General features: G+C 51.0%; 5 protein-coding genes across 5 annotated transcripts; 2 read left to right on the top strand and 3 right to left on the bottom strand.

Moving 5' to 3' along the window:
• Positions 1-450: 450 nt before the first annotated feature.
• PC9H_009493 (uncharacterized protein) lies at positions 451-3,897 on the bottom strand (the record flags this gene model as incomplete). The annotated part of the gene is made up of 18 exons (XM_036778995.1): positions 451-785; positions 836-924; positions 977-1,092; positions 1,152-1,339; positions 1,392-1,458; positions 1,509-1,590; positions 1,642-1,823; positions 1,870-2,034; positions 2,086-2,187; positions 2,238-2,338; positions 2,394-2,564; positions 2,617-2,706; positions 2,757-2,807; positions 2,859-2,953; positions 3,010-3,384; positions 3,441-3,688; positions 3,734-3,798; positions 3,852-3,897. The coding sequence occupies 18 exons, from the start codon at positions 3,895-3,897 to the stop codon at positions 451-453; spliced, it is 2,568 nt and encodes an 855-aa protein (XP_036628384.1).
• Positions 3,898-4,230: 333 nt separating this feature from the next.
• PC9H_009492 (uncharacterized protein) lies at positions 4,231-7,176 on the bottom strand (the record flags this gene model as incomplete). Its single annotated transcript, XM_036778994.1, has 20 exons — positions 4,231-4,410; positions 4,467-4,505; positions 4,560-4,613; positions 4,790-4,890; positions 5,009-5,059; positions 5,110-5,117; positions 5,174-5,227; positions 5,282-5,371; positions 5,431-5,556; positions 5,621-5,651; positions 5,710-5,840; positions 5,894-5,992; positions 6,042-6,321; positions 6,383-6,451; positions 6,518-6,562; positions 6,613-6,722; positions 6,776-6,798; positions 6,903-6,930; positions 6,986-7,047; positions 7,099-7,176. 20 exons carry the CDS (start codon positions 7,174-7,176, stop codon positions 4,231-4,233), a joined length of 1,659 nt encoding a protein of 552 aa, XP_036628383.1.
• Positions 7,177-8,048: 872 nt separating this feature from the next.
• On the top strand, positions 8,049-9,636 carry PC9H_009491 (uncharacterized protein; the record flags this gene model as incomplete). Its single annotated transcript, XM_036778993.1, has 6 exons — positions 8,049-8,181; positions 8,235-8,297; positions 8,350-8,413; positions 8,465-9,145; positions 9,212-9,422; positions 9,481-9,636. The coding sequence occupies 6 exons, from the start codon at positions 8,049-8,051 to the stop codon at positions 9,634-9,636; spliced, it is 1,308 nt and encodes a 435-aa protein (XP_036628382.1).
• Positions 9,637-9,849: 213 nt separating this feature from the next.
• On the bottom strand, positions 9,850-12,577 carry MCA1_6 (Ca(2+)-dependent cysteine protease; the record flags this gene model as incomplete). The annotated part of the gene is made up of 24 exons (XM_036778992.1): positions 9,850-9,876; positions 9,926-9,946; positions 10,003-10,039; positions 10,098-10,143; positions 10,211-10,229; positions 10,292-10,372; positions 10,448-10,648; positions 10,717-10,730; positions 10,794-10,818; positions 10,881-10,943; positions 10,992-11,027; positions 11,083-11,093; positions 11,150-11,212; positions 11,265-11,325; positions 11,376-11,461; positions 11,521-11,602; positions 11,660-11,819; positions 11,871-11,990; positions 12,045-12,089; positions 12,142-12,192; positions 12,245-12,277; positions 12,328-12,402; positions 12,463-12,474; positions 12,528-12,577. 24 exons carry the CDS (start codon positions 12,575-12,577, stop codon positions 9,850-9,852), a joined length of 1,419 nt encoding a protein of 472 aa, XP_036628381.1.
• Positions 12,578-13,498: 921 nt separating this feature from the next.
• Positions 13,499-15,306, top strand: PC9H_009489 (uncharacterized protein; the record flags this gene model as incomplete). Its single annotated transcript, XM_036778991.1, has 7 exons — positions 13,499-13,528; positions 13,728-13,838; positions 13,888-14,015; positions 14,063-14,096; positions 14,155-14,348; positions 14,410-14,873; positions 14,930-15,306. 7 exons carry the CDS (start codon positions 13,499-13,501, stop codon positions 15,304-15,306), a joined length of 1,338 nt encoding a protein of 445 aa, XP_036628380.1.
• Between the last annotated feature and the right edge of the window lie 5,486 nt (positions 15,307-20,792).

Raw genomic sequence — 20,792 nt, 5'->3', positions numbered from 1 at the left:
GGCACAAGGCTGGCCTCGTTGAAACCATGAGGCAAATGTCATCGAGGTGGCATTCCACCAGAAGCTGGTGTGCCTTGTTTGACCCGCCCGCCAACGTCCACCAAGTCAAACACATCGTGGTGACCAGACGACTTTTCTTGACGTTCCTTCCATCCGTCCAACCAAAAGGTGAGTAGACCAAAACATCCTCTTGTCTCGCATGATGGGGTTCTACCCAAGTCAAACAGCATGTTAGACTACCAACGCATCACAGCAATGTGGAAACTTTACCTTGACTCTGACCTTTCAAAAATTTACATGACAACGCCTCGAGTCTCACCTCAAGCTAACGTTCTTCCTAGGTTTTGAATTCTTTGACCTCACTCTAAATGGACCGCAAATTTGGATTAGGATTAGTTGGCTCTACATGTGTATGTTCTAATGTTACATTACCGACGTATGGTTTCATCATTAAGTGGGAGGTCTAAACTTTTTGTTCGCGTACCCTACGTGCGATCGACCCATCCCCAATCTCCGTTTAACACCCACACTTGTTCCTTCTGACGAGGAGCCTATTACAGGCCCCGAACTCTGCGCAGCTGCTGTTGGGTCCGGCCTCGTCTGAAGATTGTAAGTAGCCGTTGGTGTCGTGTGTATGAATCTGGGCTCGTGAACTTTTGTCGGCAGCAACCGAGTGCCAGCCTTTGCGCTTACAACAGGGACTTCAGGACATGGTGCCATACGGCGTCCAGCTCCGACATTGTCTAACATAACCCTGCTTGACGTTATTATATCCAAGGAAGGGGCTACGAACCTTCAACCGATATGCACCCTTCGCACAGTTAAATGTACTGACCTGATTGTGCCCCGAGGCTGGGATGCCAATTATAGGCACTCGATTGCGGATTGGAAAGTGGCTCGGGCCTATGGCGTGCCGTTCGGTTGCTGAACGCCAATGATCAACGAAGTAAAACATATTAGGGACGCTGGGACGCACAACTCGGCGACGTGCTTCGCTACTTCAACGTGCTTAGGTTCTGGCCGACTAAGAACCCTAGATATAACGGCGCGATCGGCTGGAAGAAGCTCTGGGGCCCGATCGCTGAAGATTGTCTATATTAATATTAAAGGCGGTCATTTTAGGGCCGCAAAGAGTGCGTCGTGGTACCTACCCTGTCTTGGTGGTGCACGCTTGAGACGAAGCCAGAGAGCTCGACCGACTTGGTCTCTCCTGCGACCATGCGCTTTCCACAGTGGGAGAGATAAAGGAGACACTGGGCGCGGGTGCATGCGACGTAAAGCAACCGCCTCTCTTCCTCAACATCGTCACACCGGTAGAACGGGAAGGTCCCATGTTCGACTATGTCTACCATTAGCTACTGAATTAATGTCCGTCTTTGTGAACGAGTTACCTGAAGGTACAATTACGACAGGCCATTCTAGTCCCTTCGCGGCATGACAAGTTGAAATAGTCACTTTCTGCAAAGACTCGCGTTAGGATGTATATTTGGAGAATGAGACCCACTGACATCATTGCTGTCCTCGCCATTCGATTGATCACCTTCCGATGAAAGCATGGAAGCCTGTAGAAACATACGAAGAGGCGTCGTGCTAGAGGGCATTGGTCAGTGTCAAATGTATATCCTGAGGGGTCCCAAACACCTTCGAGTCTCTTCACTATCATCCATCTCAATAATATCACCTTCCACCTCGCTAGCGAAGGTGATGAGCTCTTGCACATTTTCCCATCGACTCTCCCAGTCCTGCGGTTGCGCCTGCTTGAGGTGCTGCTCGTAGCCAATCAAGTCAACTAGTCGGCGAATTAGATCCACCGGCGATGAACCCTTCGCAAAGTCAACGTGAGATGTGGAAAAGTGATGATGACCTTACGTCTATGGCTAGATCACGCAGCGTCTGGATAGTTTTGACGAAGGAAGGTATCTTCCGTTTTATCGGAGGCTTAATGTCGGGGACTCTGCCTCCATGGATTAGTTCCACCAATTCCAACGGCGTCTTGTTCGTCTTCTGCGCGCGAAGCTCCAGCTCTGTGATAGTCTACTCTCACTATCAGTAAAATGAAGTCCAACGGATTGGTGCCAATCAGACCTTTGCCCCTATGCCCCTCGCTGGCACGTTGATTACTCGACTGAACGCGGGGGTGAATTGAGGGTTGTCGACAAGTTGCAGGTAAGCGAGTAAATCCTTGATCTAGTCCCCTGATGAGCACATCCCAGCCGCGGGCCATGCAGTTCGCGCACCTCCATTCGCTCAAAGAACTTGTGACCTCCCAAAATTCGACAGGGAATGCCCGATTTCTGCAATGCACTCTCAATGACACGCGAAAGCGCGTTAAACCTAACTGCAGGATGTTAGCGAGATGAAATACGCCCGGCCCACTTGCCCCTTTGACGTACGCAAGACGGCAAAGTCCTTCCATTTCAGTATGCCTCCCATGTTGGCCGCCGTTCTCTTGATTTCGTGGGCTATGAACGCGGCCTCGTCTTGGTCGGTCGCAAACGACACGAGGCTGGGAATGCTGCCCGATGGATGGGAGGTATGCAGGGACTTGGGCAATCGCGCCTTGTCTACGGTTTAATGAAGTTAATAATTACGCATGTTGGCACGCGTGCATTTCACCTTGAGAAACAATAGCAAGACTCGCTTTCAGGATCGAGGCTGTTGAGCGGTAGTTCTCCTCGAGTAGTATGCTCTCCGTTGAGGGAAAGTCTGCCTCTCTGTCAGCAACGTGCATGGCATGTACCGCCAGCAGCATATACCTTTCTTCATCTTAGCAAGATTAGTGACATCTGCTGACCGCCACCCGTAGACTGTAGAGCAGGATTAGTATCCTCGACCGTTGACACGTTCACGTCAATTACTCGACTGATCGGGATCCCCCACCACGGTTAGGCACTGGTCGGCGGATACCGCGAGTGTTTTCATTAGTTCGTATTGAATGGAGTTAGTGTCTTGACTGTAAGCCTGAGATCAAGGAACCGCCAAACATCGAGAAGCAGCGTGCGCTCTCACAATTCATCTACTAGGACATGCCTGCACCATCCCGCTGATTCCTTGTGATCCGTGAATAACTGAAGCCCGAATAGCAGAAGGTCATCAAAGTCGAGCGAGTTGGACTTGCGAAGAGCGCGCTCGTACTCCCGATACACTTCAGCTACCACCGAGTTTATTTCGTCTGTTATGTGCCGGGACTTGTGCTGCACGCCGGTATTTTCCTTGTCGCTCTTGCTCTTCGTAATGCGGAGTTCGGCGATGACATCCGTAGAGGTGTTGCCCTTGTACTTGTGCTTGGATATCATGGAGAACACGGTGGCTTCCTTGAGAGTGATATCCCTAGCTTCCAAGAACGTCTGATAGGGCTTGAGGAGACGTGAGATCAGCTTCTTACTGGTTTCAACATCAGCTAATGCAGGTGGCATTTCAGTATCCGACTGCCCGCGCACCTTTCATCCGCGTCGCATACACTGAAGTTGTTGGATAATCCCACAACCAATGCGTGTTTACGCAGAAATAGAGCGCATATCGCGTGGAATGTTCCTAGTTTCAGCGCGCGAGTTCGTTCAGTTCCAATTAGCTTCGTGAGCCGCTCTCTCATTTCGTTGGAAGCTTTGTTAGTGAATGTTACAGCGCATATTGCGGTTGGTGGGATATGGTGGTGAAGAATGAGATGGGCGATGCGGGAGGTGAGAACCTACGCACAGGTAAGTACAAGAGCACGTAGTAAACCATCACATACCCTCGTTTTCCCACTTCCTGGCCCAGCAAGAATCTGTAGAGGAACTTGTGGGGGATGCTGAACGGCTGAAACGACCCTACCAGTTAGCGTGAGTTGCAAAGGCACGGAAGCATTTAACCTTTCTCCTGAACGGTGTTCAGAGCCTCCAGGTAGTTCGAGCCCATGATCCTGCGGGCATATACTTGTAGATGGGCGGACAGGATGTAGTCGGTGTTGCAGACGCGCTGTGGCGGCGCGTCTCGGCGCGTTCTCATCATGCATCTCACGTGACCAGGATATTCCATCGGTCCGGCTCCGTCGCAGAACGATTTCATCCCGGTTCTCCACTCCACTCACAACGCTAAACGGGTCCATAAAAACCATCGTCCATGGAAGACAAACTCATGGAAGGCTGGGAATTATTACACAAATGATACGGTTACGATGAAAGTAAGGAAGCTACACAAGAGTACATATAAACATTCGAATTCCAACCTTTGCGCCATCACGAATAGAATTTACTCCTCAGACACCTTCGTCATTGACTCTCTCACTTCTGAGGGCTTCTCGCTCATCGACAGCAACCCAATTTTCCTATGGATAGCGTGTTGGCGTTCCAGGTCTGCAACGCCCAGCCCCTCCGAGTCCCCAAATACATCGTCCATCTCTTCGAGGGTCAGTCCCTTCGTCTCGGGAACCTGCATTTATCGGTTACTATGTTCCGCCAGGTAATACATGATATGACGGTACTTACGAAGAAAAGGATGAATAGTCCTCCCAAGAGGGAGAATGCCTTTGTGCATTGTCAGCAACTACAGCAGTAGCGCACCATGGATGCGAAGCTTACACCGAAGAAAACGAAGGTCCCGAAGCCCAGTTTATCCAGCATTGTTGGCGTCACCTAGAAGGTCATCAGTAAGCGTACGACCCACGCCACAACTGTTGCAGCGTACCTGGCCGACTAGAAACACGGATGGGACAGGAGATGAATAACGTCCAAACGATATTCAGTGAACTAATTCTCACCAATGAAGTTATTCATCTAGACGCAAGATATGAGTCTCTAGAATATGCGACAGAAAGGACGCTTACCCAGTTAGACGAGGAAGCGATCGACATTCCTTTGCCACGGACACTCATAGGCCAAATCTCGGCAACGAGGATCCACGCACAAGGGCCTACAAAATGTTTAGGCGGTCATCAATCTCTGTACGAGCAGGTGTGTATACCCCAGCTATATCCGAAGCCTATTTCTCATGTCAATTATTGCCGTAAGAATGTAGAAGGTGCACGAACCCATTGCAAAGACCCAGACAAGAGCGCAAGCGGCCCATCCAGCGCTAGCAGCTACGGAAACGTCAAACGATGTCGAAGTCCAACAAGTCGCTAGAAAGTACCTTGGTGACTAGAAAAAAACAATTGGTTCAGCTATCTTACATACAGCCATTGGAATGTACCCACTTCGCCCAAGATTCGTGGAACAAGCCAGTAAGCACTGCGACGATAAAGTGGCATCTACACCAGCAGAGCGTGAGAGGCTGTCAGGACAGCGACTAACGGATGACTTACGCTGCCATAAGAAAAGCACCAGAAATCAGGACAGGCTTTCTGCCGACCTGATCTACCCATATCACGGCGGGGATGGTGGCCAGGAACATGCTGCGCGAAAGGATTAGAACGGCGACAATTGCGAAGGTAGATGATACGATAGGACGTACGCGATTCCGACGACCCCTGTAGCTAGCAAGGAAATCGCGGTTCCGGTAAGCGACAACGACTGGAATATCGTAGGCGCGTAGTAGAGGATGGCGTTGACGCCGGTCCATTGTTGGAAGAACATCGTCCTGAAGAAGAGAACCGTCGCATCAACATTCATCTCCGCAGAACCTTGGAGTCTAGATGACGCACAAAGATCCTACCGCGACTCGGTAGAGGAGTGCTATAGACATCATTGGGGATAAGGCGTTTACAAGTGTATGATAGGAACAGATACAGACTGCGCGTGGTGATCAAGCTAAGATACTCGTGTAATCCGAGCTTGAACGACGACATGTACGATCCATCTTGATACTGAGGGAAGTTTATTTCCGACGTCTCTTTCTCAAACAAGTACTGCGCTTTGATTTCGCTGTTTGCAATTATCAGTGACTCGAAATCAATTGAAGATACGCGGGAACATACAGGAACTCGATTTGTACCAAGTCAGAGTCGGGCGGCATCCTGCGAGCTGCACTGAGCACCTTCAGAGCTTCGTCGTCGCGTCCCTTGTTCACCAACCACCTGATCCAACGGATCAATAAAATATCAGTTGATAGACTTATAGACATACCGAGGAGAAAATGGCATAAACAAGATACCTACGCCGAGAGTAATAGCAGGGACCAACTGAAGTGCGAGAGGAATCCTCCACGCCGCTTCGCTCTGCACACCTCCACTCTTGATGTAGTTAGTCCCAAAGTCAATCCAGAATGAAACCATGATCCCAAATGTGATCGCCAACTGTTGGAGGGCCACCAGACTGCCTCTGACCTCAGGCGGCGACAGCTCGGCGTTGTACAAGGGCACGGCCATGCTCAGCGATCCGACACCCAGACCCGTGACAAAGCGCCCTAATCCCACCCATCAGAAGCTCAGAACGAGCCAGACATAGCCAGTTAATCGATTCCGCACCCCCATAAATAGAATCTGGTGCAGCAGCGGCAGTCTGGACAATGACGCCGATACAGAAGATAATGACGGCTTCAGACGTCCGCAGCCGGTCATAAATTTAGCATCACCATCACAGTGTGTGTGATTGGGGCGCACCGAGGAGGATGGTGTATTTTCGCGACAATTTGTCAGCCAAGTAACCTAGCACTGTAGTAAGATACCAAGAGGGCGGAGTTGGGAGAACACTTTACCCGTCACGAGGACGCCGAACCATGCGCCCAACTCAAGAATAGCGACAAGCCAGCCCTTGGTTCCGGATTGGTCTACTGCAGAAGCCATCCTCTCATCGAAAGATGCCATCCTAGGGAGGCGAAGTGAGTCTCGTTTCTATTAAACATCGTTGAGACTTCTTACCCAAGGACGCCAGAGAAGACCCCCTGTTAAAATTCACAGAGTGAGCATCAAGTCATTTAAGATAAGGGTATACTTTCCTGATTGTACCCTATGGGAGCCATTTCAGCTTCTGACTCATACGGCGCACGCTCGCAGAGGAACACATACCGTACAACCTATATACTCGCGAATTAGCGCTGCGCGACGGTGCAGTAGAAGCAAGTCACTTACAAACCGCCAAGTGAAGCGAAGACAGACGTTGCGAAAACGCGACGGTTGTGGACCAAACCCGCCTGCGATCAAGGTCATTGAAGGCAAGTATCAAATGGAGGACGTCTACCTACCCATCCTGAGGCTCCAGCTAACTCTTTGCGCCTGGTCGCCGCATACGAAGTCCCTGTGGCACCGATTCCTCCAGCCATGATTGCAGTAGAGCGAGAAGGGAGATGATATCCTGGGGATGCGGGGATTGCAGGATAGAGCTATCTTTATAAAGCCTCCACCGGCATCTATGTCGGATTGTGAGAAGACTTGCTTTGACGATATCCGTGGAGAAGTTGGTTCATAGTCGCATGTGGCTTTCATTCCTGTTCGATTTGAATGTGGGTCTGGCGGGCCGGCAAAATTTGAGATATCCAGATGGAAGACACTGGGATCACCTGAGAAAAATACAGAATTGATTGTTGTACTTACACCAAGGAGTTAGTCGCCGGCACCGCCTATGCGACTGGAGTAGATATAGACTGATTGTTCGCAGCGTGGCTTCAGTTAGTCCAGGGAAACTCCATTCCACCCTTCGTTGGGCGGTAATGGCGTACATTCGCGACTGAATTACGTTGACTAGAAGAACCTGGATGCACGAAGAAAGTTATCTTGCAATAAATGTTAGTTAGAAAGTGCAGGTAGCGCCCTACTGGCCCATCGTGTTCTCTGTTCCCCGACTGAAATATATATCCACATATCCGGAGAGCTCACCGAGATTCCCATCGCAGGGGCCCAGGGCAGGGAGACACGGGGCCACCTTTCCTTGCAAATCGGGCATAAGTTGACGGCGTAGAAGGGCCTTTGACTGAATAGGAAAAGGAAGGCAAGTCATCTTGTACTATTTCGTGCAGGGAAATTGCCCAGCGTACGCTTACATCCTAGAACACACTGGCTCAGCCTTGGTCTATAGGAGTACATCAATGGCTAGTGAGAGTTTGAGCTTCGGACTTTTATCAGATTAGATAGTGCTGCGCCACCGTCACACTTCCGCTTCTGCTCCATTGGAGTTCACCAATTGAACATCTCATTCATGGACATCCACCGCCTGAAGGCACTCGCCTTTACTACCTCGCTGGTCGCCCTTGTATTTCTCATCACGCAAACCAGATTCACATTTTCCTCCGTCAATCTCACATGGCCGCCTTTGACGTTCGGCGGCAAACGTACGAGGAGTCCTGGAATTGAATTGCGATTTCATTGACATATTCGAATCCAGGACGGCCAGATTTCAGCATGTATAAATCACTCTCGATCTTGTCTGTGCAAGACTTTCCTCTGGGTATTCCTCGATTTGTATGAAATTTGCAATTTGATTGCTAACACATTGCCAGACCCGGCGGCGAGTCGACGGACAGTGATAATAGGAGACATACATGGGATGAACAGTTCGCTGAGGTGTGTCTCATATCCAGCGCGAGAGACTATACTAACACTAACCCCCTGCAGTTCAATTCTCGATGTGCTCGACTACGACCCAAGCTCTGACGTCCTCATCCATGTCGGAGACATCATAGCCAAAGGGCCCTACGAAGGCTCACTGGCCGTCCTATCCTACATGGCGTCGCACAACATCACCGGCATCCGGGGGAACCACGACCAAAAGGTCATTGAATGGCGCGGCTGGCTTGACTGGCTGCACCGCTTCCCCGACGGCCGGAAATGGCTGACTGTGTTGGAGCGCCGCTGGGACGAAGCCGCTGCGGAAGGCGCAGACCCCGACGTCTGGGCCAGCAAGCAGATGAAGCGCCACCGCTCGCCGTGGTGGCGCACGATCCCCAAGGACTGGAAAATCTTCGCGGAGCACTACAAGATCGCGCGGGCGATGTCCGATGCGGAATACCGATACCTGCTCGCCCTGCCGCTGGTCCTGCACATCCCGCATGCGCACACGTTTGTCGTGCACGCAGGGCTCCTTTCGTCCGATCCGCGGTACAAGCCGAGGGACCCCCGGCAGCCTCTAGCTCGCGTCCCTACGCTATTCGACTCTGCCAAGTCGAAGCATGGGTCCGACGTGCCCAAGCTTCGCCGCGCGCAAGAGTCGGCACTCCTCTCTGACATCGAGCAAAACACCGATCCCTGGGTCAAACTCAACATGAGAGGTGTTCTGAAGAACCACGATGTCACAAGGTTGGTTACCGGTTACCGAAAGTTAGTCTACATTGCGGCGTAGTTAGCTGACATTTCTCTTCAAAGGGGGAAAGACGGCAGGCCGTGGTCGGATATCTGGAATCGGGATATGTCTCGATGTGACGGGTTCGAGCACGGTCTTAGCTTTGACGACGACCATACAACCTCAAAGAAGCGGAAAGCCCTGCCTTGTCACCCCTCGACAGTGGTATACGGCCACGCTGCGTCAAGAGGCCTGGACATCAAGCGGTGGACAGTGGGCTTGGACTCCGGGTGTGTGAGTATATTCCCCACCATCATCTTGTTGGTATTCATCGCTCATCGCGCACTCCAAGGTATACGGCCGCAAGCTCTCCGCGTTGGTCCTGGGCCGCCACAAGCACGTCAATCTACAGAAGCACCAGAAGCACCAAAAGCCCACCCCCACCGATATTCCCTTCAGCGACAGCCTGACGGGGCACGTCGTCAGCATCGAGTGCCAGCTAGAGTGAATTATCCTCCCAATCTGGGACTGTAATACTGAGCGGCAGCAGACGCTGGCCCCTACATCTTGCATTTTGTTTATATTACACTACACGGACGATACGCCTTCTAGTACTACCTAGAATCCACTTGCGAGACGTTGTCATAGTCATACTTACATGTAAATACTAATAATCGAGTGTCTGTCAAGAAAACGGACGATTCGCGTCGAGATGAAGACATTAACATATGAACAGCAGGTTAGTTTCCTGAAATGAAGGTCAGTGTCGAATCGAACCCATTAGTGCAAGCACAGACCATGGGATGAGAGCTCGAGAGCTATGAGCGAAGATAGATGAGACTCTGAGGTTATCATGGATAAATGTAAGACTGACCTGAGGCTTCTGACTGTACTTGGCGCGAAGGATGTCTCTGTGGAGGTAGGCGGGTGATGAGCAGAGACCAACTAGACAGTGAACTGTGTACATACCTGATGTTATTTAGGAGCTGCTGATAGCTCTGCTGCGGGTTCTGGCCTACGGGGGAAACGGAAGTGAGTGTTCAATAACCTACAACTCGGACATCGCGAATCATTATGCTTACTGAGAGCAGCGATGAAAGCCTATCGTGATAGGTTACTGTTAGTCAGACGATCATCATCAACCAGAAAAACCCAAGACGAACATAGCTCATAGCCCCCGTAGCCTGCCCGGCTTCCTGGGTATCCGCGCTCGTCTGTGAGTCTTTGCACCCACTCCACGAAATCTACATTATACCACAACATCCATGAGCCCCAAATACTCTGCTTGTTCAGCTTTATTAGGTGTGGACGGCACTTACGACATCCGCGGGGCTCGTCCTTGTGGCCTTGGAGATCTTGTCTGCCTTCGTCGAGTTGCCCGTGGCCGTTTGGAAGAGGCTCTTTGCCGACGAGAACACGCCGCCCATGTCGCCCCTGGCGTATGAAGTCACTGCGGAGAGAAGGCCCTGACCGGCCTCCGCAGCGAGGTTGGGCTCTTTGAGCTTACCCTCCGTAGAGTACTAAATCGGTGTCCGCAGATCAGTGGTCTGCGCGAGATTTAGGTTGGGCCTTAAGAGGGGGTGCTTACGATGTAAGGAAGATCTGGATACAGACGTATAGTTAGTTAGACGTGTGAGAGAGCGAGGAAGGTATGGGTACACGTACCGAGCGCAGATCCAGAGTGGCAAGACTGTGGTAAGGAGATAGTTTCAGAAAATGAGGCAGACCTCCAATAATGCCATGGGTACGTACATCGAAAATTGCTGTCAAACGACAACCAGGAGGAAGGGGCCTGACCATGATAGCGTGCATTTCCTGTGCGTCCATTGAGTACGAGTAACTGCACAGAAACACGGAGCGTACATCATCAACAATATGGCCATTCGCTTCGTAGTCCATCTTCGCGAAACATAAGTCCTCGATCATTTCCGCTCTTGAAATGAGGGGCACTTACAGGGTATATAACTAGAAGGAGAGTGTCTCAGTTTTTCGAATACAGGGTAATGGGTAGGAACTTTTACCTTCATCATAGCCATCGCCTTCGTCACCGTCGAGATCTTTCGTCTGGCCACCATGTCCGGAATCTGCAGTTCAGTCTCGCATGTAAGTAGTCGTCTCGACGATTGTAGAACGCACAGTGGAAGAAGAGGGAGTCATTGGGTTTCGCGTCGCGCACTAGCCATCTCATAGCGTTGATCTGCTCAGATAGTCAACATTGAGCCCTCGAAATACATATAAGACGCCTACGATGTTATCATGAGTTGGCATTTGTCTAGGGTTAGTCGCGTCATCCGTGAGCGTCACGATATCATCCTCGCGATAGCCAAACTGGGCTGAAAAGTTTCGAGTAAGCTCCGCTTGTGCAACATGGACGACGTAGGCAGGGACATACTGCAGAGGAACCTCTTGATATTCTTAACGTCATTCACGCAACCCGCCAGTTGGCCACTTTGACCGAAGTAGTTTATCCCAATCTGTTTATGAGTGCATGAGAAGGAACAGCAGGTAAGGATACGTGTTGAGAAGCGTACGCATAACGCCTTCTTCTTTCCGTTACATTGCGAGTACTGGAAATTAGGCTGTCCACGATGATGATGCGCATCCTCGAATTGCGGGCCGTAGTATTGCGTTTCCGTTGGCGGCCTGGGAGGCGGTCCTCCAGGCGGAGGGTAAGATCTAGGAGGCGGTGGGCTATAAATAAACATCAGTAATGGCATTGATGTAATCCTGCTGTTAACGTACGGTGGTCCACCGTATCGACCAGGATACCCGCCGCCTGCATTGCCAGAGTTCTGCTGGTGCCATTGCTGACCAGGGTAGTTGCTCCTTGCAACAGGCGGGGGGCCCGATGGGGGAGAAAACCTGAATTTGTAACTTTAGTATCGGGACTCCGGTAAGTGAAGAACGCCGACTGACCCCCGTTGCCCGGGAGGAGGGGGAGGCCCTGGTGGTGGGCCATAGCTAGAGCGAAGTTAAAATACGATGTAGACTTTCTGAAGGAGATCAGACATACCCCGAAGGAGGTCCTGGAGGTGGGGGGTATGGTGGGGGTCCACCGGGGAACCTGGTGGATACGTTTAGCCCAAGGCATATGCGCAGCCATTCGAATAACTCACCCTACTGGAGGAGGTCCAGGTGGGGGCGCGTAGCTGAATTGCGGCGATCAGAGTCGTCAGATAGAATGGCCTCCTATACTCACCCTCCGGGCCCAGGGGGCGCGTAATTGGGAGCGTAGCCAGGATTGTAACCGCCTTGCGCATTGGGGAATCCTCCGCTGGAGAAACCATTTCTATCAGCACTGAACGTGGGCCCGATTAACCCTCGTCAGACTTACGGACTGGGAAAACTACAATACAGTGAGATGAACCGAACGATACGCAGACGGGTGTTAACACGTACGCTGGAGGAGTACCATAACTGCCTTGGTTTTGGTTGTTGTTGTTCCACATGCTGAGGGACTAGCGAGATGGTGATGGTTCGAGAGAAAGAGACTGTGCAGCTTACTCGGGCTTGTTGGCGACCGTGACTCGCCACAGCCCAACGCTTGAGCGCTTGAGCGCCCACTGGTGGCTGTTCTTGTCCCACACCATCTCCATAAACCTGTGCTTATTCAAGTTTCGTTGTCCTCGCAATGGAGAAGCTGGCGGGAGGACATGGGGGCAGACGATTGCTCTGATGCGAATGTGCCCGACCGATCTTTCGCACTCAAGATTGCGCCTGACGAGTGGTCGTACTCACAGAGTCTTCGGTGCCTGTCATTTATGCTCGACGTGTTCAGACGAGGAACCTCACACTCATCAAACGGTTGTTGCAACAGTCTGAGTCTTCGGGGATCGGTATGCTATGTCGCGTCGTTATATAGTGCTCACGTTTCGGCAGCAAAGACGTTCTTCCCGTCTTGCCTAGAGGCTCGCAGTCATATATCACGTTCCAAAGTTTGGTGTTCGACCGTGCCTCAAGACTTGGAGCATAGTTGAGTGGACGCGCGGTGAAAGGGTGTCGAAAACTTGGCGGGCGTAACTTAACTGTGGAGAGAATGGTCCTTGAGGTACCAATTGGAGAAGCTGCAAGAAAGGAACAAGCGAGGCTGACTGTGAGTGTTCGTAACAGCCATCCAGCGTGTATCGGCAAAGGCTTCAAAGAGAACATATTCTTGCAGCATGGTGTCCAAGACCAACACTAGTAGCTAGATGAACAGCCAGCAGCAGCATTTCCCCCTCGAACGTGTTTCGGCTCTCTTCTTGCGCAGCTCCAGACCTCCTGCTTGTTTGTGCCTTCTCATATCTTCAGCTCGAGTCTCAATCCCCTGGACGTCTTCAGACCATCCACAGTACCCACATTCACAACCCTCATTTTGTCTACAACCATTCATGGAGGACCCTGGGCCGCGATGGTTCAACGTGAGTCTCCTTCTCCACAACTGCCCTGCTATTTGTCCGTTAGGTTCCGTAGCACTCTCCTCATGCGTGAATATACAACATGGAGACAACGCCCCACATGCGGCTGCAGTGTACATAAAACAAACGTTGCACTGCTGGGGCTGGTGGACCCAGGCAAACCAAAAATGCTTCCAACACAATTGACTATGTCTTGGAGCAGACTTACTTCCCTATATACACGAACTACGAGGTCGAGTTCCCTATTGGTTCATTATCGACCGCAGAGCTAACGGAACGCCTCAGTTCGAGCCCACGGGCAAAAGGGCCAAGCGTAGGTCATTTGATTTGATGAATACCCACTGACTATTGAAGCGTAATAGTATTCGTCCCAGCCGGTGAAAGAACCTCACAATACCAGGCTAAAATCAACGCCCACTGGTAGTTATCGTAGCCCCAAGCCATCCTCTGAACGAGATGCGAACAGCTCCGGCGACGAAGTACTCATTGCGTGGGTGTTCCCTCCTTGCTTTGCATGTCGCTACTAACTGTGCACAGCGTGATGGGAGCCACCGGCAGCGGAAAAACGACCGTGATTATAACTTATGTTGCACAATGAGCTCAGTTTTGTTAACTTGGCGATGCGGTAGTTCATAAACACCGCTAGCGGATCCGCGCTCCGTGTAGGTTCAGGGCTCATGTCGTGCACCAACACTGTTCAGGCTTCACAACCCTTTTCGTTCGATGGTCGAACGGTCAGACTCATAGATACCCCCGGCTTCGACGATACAACAAGAACTGACACCGACGTGTTGACCATGATTGCAGCATTTCTTTCCGGCACGTGAGCACTTTGTTGTCATTTCTCTCCCTCAGTCTGTTTATGTCGATGATGCACCGTAAAGGTACCAGCACGGCGTAAAGCTCTCGGGCGTAATATACATCCACCGCATCTCAGACTTCCGCATGGGCGGCACGTCAACCCGGAACTTCAGAATGTTCAGAGAGCTATGTGGTGACACTACACTCCGAAATGTGGTCATTGTCACGAACATGTGGGGCGAGGTCTCTGTCGACATTGGTGAGGCCCGCGAGGAAGAGTTGAAGAACCGGGATATCTTCTTCAAGCCCGTGCTAGGCAAGGGTGCCCAGATGAAACGACATGACAATACATTCGACTCTGCCTGTACGATAATCCGTTGCATTGCGTTCAAGGCTCCTCTGCCATTGCGAATTCAGAGGGAGCTAGTGGACGAGAAGAAGGACATCACAGAGACTGCCGCTGGTGCCGAGCTTGGTCGCGAGTTGCACGAACAGGCGATGAGATACAAGGCAGAGCAGCGGCAGCTACAAGATGAAATGAATGAAGGTATCTTCCCTACAACTTCGAATCCATCTTTGGCACTAAGTACGTACTTCCCCCAGCACTGAGGCAGAAGGACGAGCAGGCTCGAGAGGAGCTCGAGCAGGCGACGGCGCAGCTGAACCAAGATATGATGCGTGTTCAAAATGAATCGTACCGGCTTGCAGCTTCCTACGCCGAGGAGAAAGAAAGGTTCCAAAGGAGGATGCAAGACCTCGAGGTGACATCTCGCCTAGAAATTGAACGACAGGCTGCGGAATACAAAAGGAGGATAGATGAAGTCAATGATACGCTCAGGCAGACACGAGAAGCGGAATTGAGGGAGAAGATGGAATTGGCGGCAACTTTGCAACGGCTTCAAAAACAGCATGCTGAAGCCCCTCGACCTGGGCTTTTTGCCTCAATTGGAAGTGCACTTGACTCGATCTTCCATCGATGAATGACTTCGTGTTCATGACTCAATATAAATGTGACGTCTACGATAAGGAAAGACGAAGAACCCTCTTCGGCACTCTTCACCGTAGTATGAAAACTTCTTCCCCAATCACATTGGAGGTGTTGCAATCCTGTATTTAAACCCTGCTATGCCCAGCTGCTGTAGCATTATTACTCACTACGAGGAACACAGCCAATCGATTCGGTAAGCCATACATATTTAACAAGTTTCAGGCCCGTGACTTCGTCACGCATGGGACTCAGGCTTCCATGATAGATATAATGCAGAAAACTCAAATCAGTGACTGTGGCTTTGGAATACATATATGAATCCCATTCATTGAATACATCTTAAAATCTTGTTGATGTCCCGCACTGCCTTTAGTGGATGACAATCCCTTCCACCCTCCCTGTTCCCCTGTTCTAGTGCTTCCATCAAATCAGGAGTGGTGTTCACTTCATTTATCACGCAGTTTTCCTTGCATTTATAGTTAAGAGTAACATAAAAGAACATGGAATAAAATCAATGGGCCATCCTCTGCTCTGCTTAAATTAGATGTATTTTGAGTGATAAGTGTATCTCATAGAAAAAAAGGAGTTGGGAGTCATTGGGACAGAGTTTATAGGTAAATATTATTATTCATAATCCCTCATCTTTACTATACATCTAATCTGCTAACCACTCACTTTGCCTGGAAATATAACATGAAAACTTCAGCTAACATACATATCTACCCTTCATGCCCCTAAATTGCTCTAAGGGATATCAGTCATTGTTATCAACAATGGTCAGAGTGCTCTCTGGTATTATTCCAAACCACTGTGACAGCTTTTGCTATGCAGCCCCTGGCAACTAAGCTACCCTAAGGGCTGATACATGCTATACAGTATTTACCTGTTCTGCTTGCTCAGGAACACTTTTATCGAACTTGGAGATTTGGAGATTTGGAAACTCAGAAAGGGGTCCAACATACTTGCATCCTCTCAAAATTCCACAGCTTCATAATAGAGGATGTCAGAGTTGGTGTAACAGTCAAAACGAAATGATCAAAACATTATGGTTCCACCAATATGAAGGATTCAGCTCTGACACCCCAATAATGCAACCAGAACAAAACAAAAAGCACTAACTCCGGCTTAGGGGCAGGCTTGTTAGTCCGTAGCATACCATACAGTAATTCAAAAGTAAATAGCTTTATATAAGCTATGGCTGAAAGCAGTAACAATGTGACATCCACGGTAGTGTATGTATACAGGCCAGATGTGATATATGATGAAAACAAATGGAACAACAAAGACCTGCTTGCTACAGTGCATTCTTCAAGAGTTCATTCTCTGCAGTAACAGTTTCAGATGGCAAAGAGCTTGGGGAACTCAGCATATCTGGTGTAATATTTTGACCATTTTGTTTCAACCATTACACTAACTCTGACATCCCCTAATCATGCAATTGCTACATTGTACAATCTCCCAATTGTACTTCCACAAAATCATAGTTAAGTTGTAAGTCACTGCTATAGGCACATTCAGGAGGCCCCTTAGGGGCTACGATGAGTGTTTCCGGCTACGTACCCGGGCTGTGCACACACACGGCTACACAAACATGTCACGGACTATGGACTTGCACATATTCGAGCATGCTGTACTTATTCCTACCGGACTCGTTGCTGTTTTGTGAACGTGCGGACGCTGCGTGTTTCCCAGTATATATTCCTGTACTGTACATACAGTTACCTTAGTTCAAATATTAGTTCCTTTTCCGCACATGCATCCTCGCCTCTCATTTGAGGTCCCTCTGTCGCATCCCCTCGCCTCCCCTCGTACCCTCGGTACGTAGGACTCCCTCTGGAAATACAGGGCACACAAGAGTGTGGAAGGCGCAGCCAGTAGCTGAAGCCAAGCCCGTATGTCCTTGCTCTCCTTGTTTCCCCTCCACGTCTCTATGTGGAACCGCGCACCCGCAGGTCCGTGTATCCCTGAGCCCCCGCGAGTGTGGCTCTTAACAGTCACTCTGAGAGGTTTACTGTATAGATGTGTAAATGGGTACTGAATATTCTCATCTAACTTCCAACTTCCTCCCCTCTCCTCCATACTCCCTTTCTCTCCTCTATCTCTCCTCTCCTCTTCTACTCATACTCCCTGATCTCCTTCTATACTTGAATACCATACTCCTACAGTATCCCACCCCACTACCGTCAAAATCCAAGTTATTTGATCATGATCATCTTTTGCTCTCACCACCCCCTGCCCTCTCTGTTTTCTGACTATCTTAAAGGTGTTCTGCTACATAAGCAGCTTACTTATCATGAGTCTTGACATTCAATGGGAAGAGTTAATTCTAATCCCTCAACTTGACTGATAATTGAAATATTCTATGCAAAAGCTCTGAAGTACTAATGTCTTTATTGCATACTTACAATAAGTTGTGGTGTCATATACCAGTCCTCACGCCCCCTTAGGGGTTCCCCCCTACGCCCCTTTCGGACCCTCGGACCCTTGGAGCCCCTCAGGCTCCGCCCTCGCGGCCTATGCATGGTGCGCAGCACTTGGATTCACTTGTTACATGTTTCACCTACATGTGTTAGTTAGTATTTATAGTAGCACTAGTAGACATGTATTCCTCACTCTGAATCTTAGTTCCTTCTCTGTCACTTGTCCTTCTAAGTCTTCGCTGCGGGCTCCTCCACGGAGCCCACCTCTCACCTTGCTCTCTCCGAAATCGGGACACCGCAGGGCTAGGAGGGCGCAGCATCAAAGCTGAAGCCAAGTCCCGTGTGCTCCGCTCGTCCGCGCGTCCGCGCTCCCGCGCTCCGCCCGCGCTCCCGCGCCCCTGTGCGGACGAGTCAGGAGGCCCCTTGACACGGTCCTTAACAGTAGATTCAGAGTAACACTCCACACCCTGCACTAATTCGTCATGACCTCAGATCTCATGCTCCGCGGGGCCCACCGGGCTCTGCTCCTAGTCAGGATATGACCTCCACGCCTTACCACTCCGCTTCCGCGGCCCGTCACTCATTCGTCACCATGTCCCTTTCCGTCCCTTCACTTCAACCTCGCCTTTTGCCTCACCCCCCCTCGGATTTCCGCTCTCCCCTCGCCTCCGTGCACCCCCACGGAAATCCACCTTTGACCCCTTGACCCCCTTGACTGTGGCCATGCTATGATTTTGAGAGCACCATTGACTTCCCACAAAATACAATCCGTCGATTGTGTGGGTTAAGCAATACTTCGCATTTGAACTCAAGTTTGACTTTTCAGTTTGACCTATGAGCGCCTTACCCCCGCGCAATTCCGTCACATGGTACTCTACCATGGCGCTCCGGCGCACCGCGCATCCCCACGCTCCGCGGCCCCCCCCTCGGAGAATTTGAACACTCTTTGTGCTGGGCTGTATGCCCAGTTTTTATCCTTTCGTTTGACCCTCACCCCTCCGCGCGTTTTGCAGGTTTCCCCGCAGTTCCAGCGCGGAAACCCGCGCCCCTCTTCCCCTCTGAAGCATGCCTCGCTTGCCTCGGAGCCCTCGCCCCCCTGCGCACTCTTCCTCACTCCTCTTGCTGGGCTACATGCTCAGTTTCCGCTCCTTCCTTTTTCCCTTGTCCCTCTGCGCGTTTGCGCGGTTTTCCCGCAGTTCCAGCGCGGAGAACCGCGCTCCTCCACCCCTCTGAGACGTGCCTCGCTTCCCTCGGAGCCCTCGCCCCCCGCGCATCTCCCATTCTCTTTTCATTTCAGTACTACTTGGGGTACTTGGTGTTTTGTTCGTTCAAGCGCCTCCGCGCTCCTGCGCGGAGTTTCCCCGCGCCGCTAGCGCGGATACGCGCGAGCACTACGCTTCCCCTCGCCTCCGCTGTCTTGGATTTTTCCCGCCGTTACATTTCCTCCTACAGGCTTCAAGATTTCGTCCTATGCTAGGTTATAGGTGTTTGTCCATTCAAGTATTTCCTGCGCATTTCTGCGGATTTCTCCGCGGCTAAGGCGCGGATACGCGCGCATGCACCTCTCCGTTTCATCTTCGAACCCTTGGCCTTGTCACCTTTCCCCCTCCTCTCCCTCCAACTTCAAGATATGTGTTACGCTGGGTTGTATTGGACTTATGTTCGTTCAAGCGTTTCCGCGCGCTCCGTGGGTTTCTCCCGCGCTCCAGCGCGGAGACGCGCGCACTCCCTTGCCCTTTGACTCCCTCGCCAGCCATATTCTTGTCCCTCCGCGCGTCCCCTCGCAAACTTCAAGATACGCGTACTACTTAGGTGGTATTGGGTTTTTGTCCGTTCAAGCACTTTCCGCGCATTTCCTCGTGTTTCCCGCGGGTAAGCGCGGCTGTGCGCGGCTTCCCACTTCCTTTTGTTTTTGCCAACTTGAATCCTTTGCCGCCTCCCACTCCGCCTCCGCGGACTCCTTGTTTTGAGTCACTCTGGGTAGCACTCAACTTCATTCGTCTCACTCCGTCCGCGCGTTTTCCTCGGAAAATTCCCGCGCACACTATGCTGTCTACCCACCACCTCGCTTTGCTCGGAGTTTTCGAACTACGGACTCCGCGTTTCTTCGCGGAAAACTGCGTCTTGTACATACCTTGCACTTGTCAGTGCTGCACCTTCGTTTGGACTCCTTGTTAGGTTCCGCGCACCCCACGGACTCCGTCCTTTTTGTGCCAACTCATGTTCATTCGCTCCCTGTCCATACTCCTTCGACATCCGCTCCTTCGCCCTTCGCTCTGCGCGCACCCATGCATCCATGGCTCCTATGACCTTGACCCTTGTGGGCCTCTTGGGAATCGGCCTTAAGGGGGAGGTACTGTCATATACCAGTCCTCACGCCCCCTTAGGGGTTCCCCCCTACGCCCCTTTCGGACCCTCGGACCCTCGGAGCCCCTCAGGCTCCGCCCTCGCGGCCTATGCATGGTGCGCAGCACTTGGATTCACTTGTTACATGTTTCACCTACATGTGTACTTACATACTAAGCCTCACTACATACATGTGTTAGTTAGTATTTATAGTAGCACTAGTAGACATGTATTCCTCACTCTGAATCTTAGTTCCTTCTCTGTCACTTGTCCTTCTAAGTCTTCGCTGCGGGCTCCTCCACGGAGCCCGCCTCTCACCTTGCTCTCTCCGAAATCGGGACACCGCAGGGCTAGGAGGGCGCAGCATCAAAGCTGAAGCCAAGTCCCGTGTGCTCCGCTCGTCCGCGCGTCCGCGCTCCCGCGCTCCGCCCGCGCTCCCGCGCCCCTGTGCGGACGAGTCAGGAGGCCCCTTGACACGGTCCTTAACATGTGGTCATTTACAGTTGAGTAGTTCCTCCCCTATTTCCTATTTCCTGTTCATCTACAGCCTCCTGGTGTACCCTTACTAATCCTGGCCACTGTTCTGATCTCAATAACATATGTCTATCTAAAAGATTCATATTGTAGACTTTTCACCCTGATTTACATTGAGAGGCATTGGTTCTCATTGTTAATGCTTGCCAGAGCACTCCCCATGGTTATCTACATAGGT

The sequence above is a fragment of the Pleurotus ostreatus genome (genome assembly GCF_014466165.1).
Source record: "Pleurotus ostreatus strain PC9 chromosome Unknown scaffold_7, whole genome shotgun sequence".
NCBI lineage: Eukaryota > Fungi > Basidiomycota > Agaricomycetes > Agaricales > Pleurotaceae > Pleurotus > Pleurotus ostreatus.
This window is presented reverse-complemented; position numbering and strand designations above follow the sequence as displayed.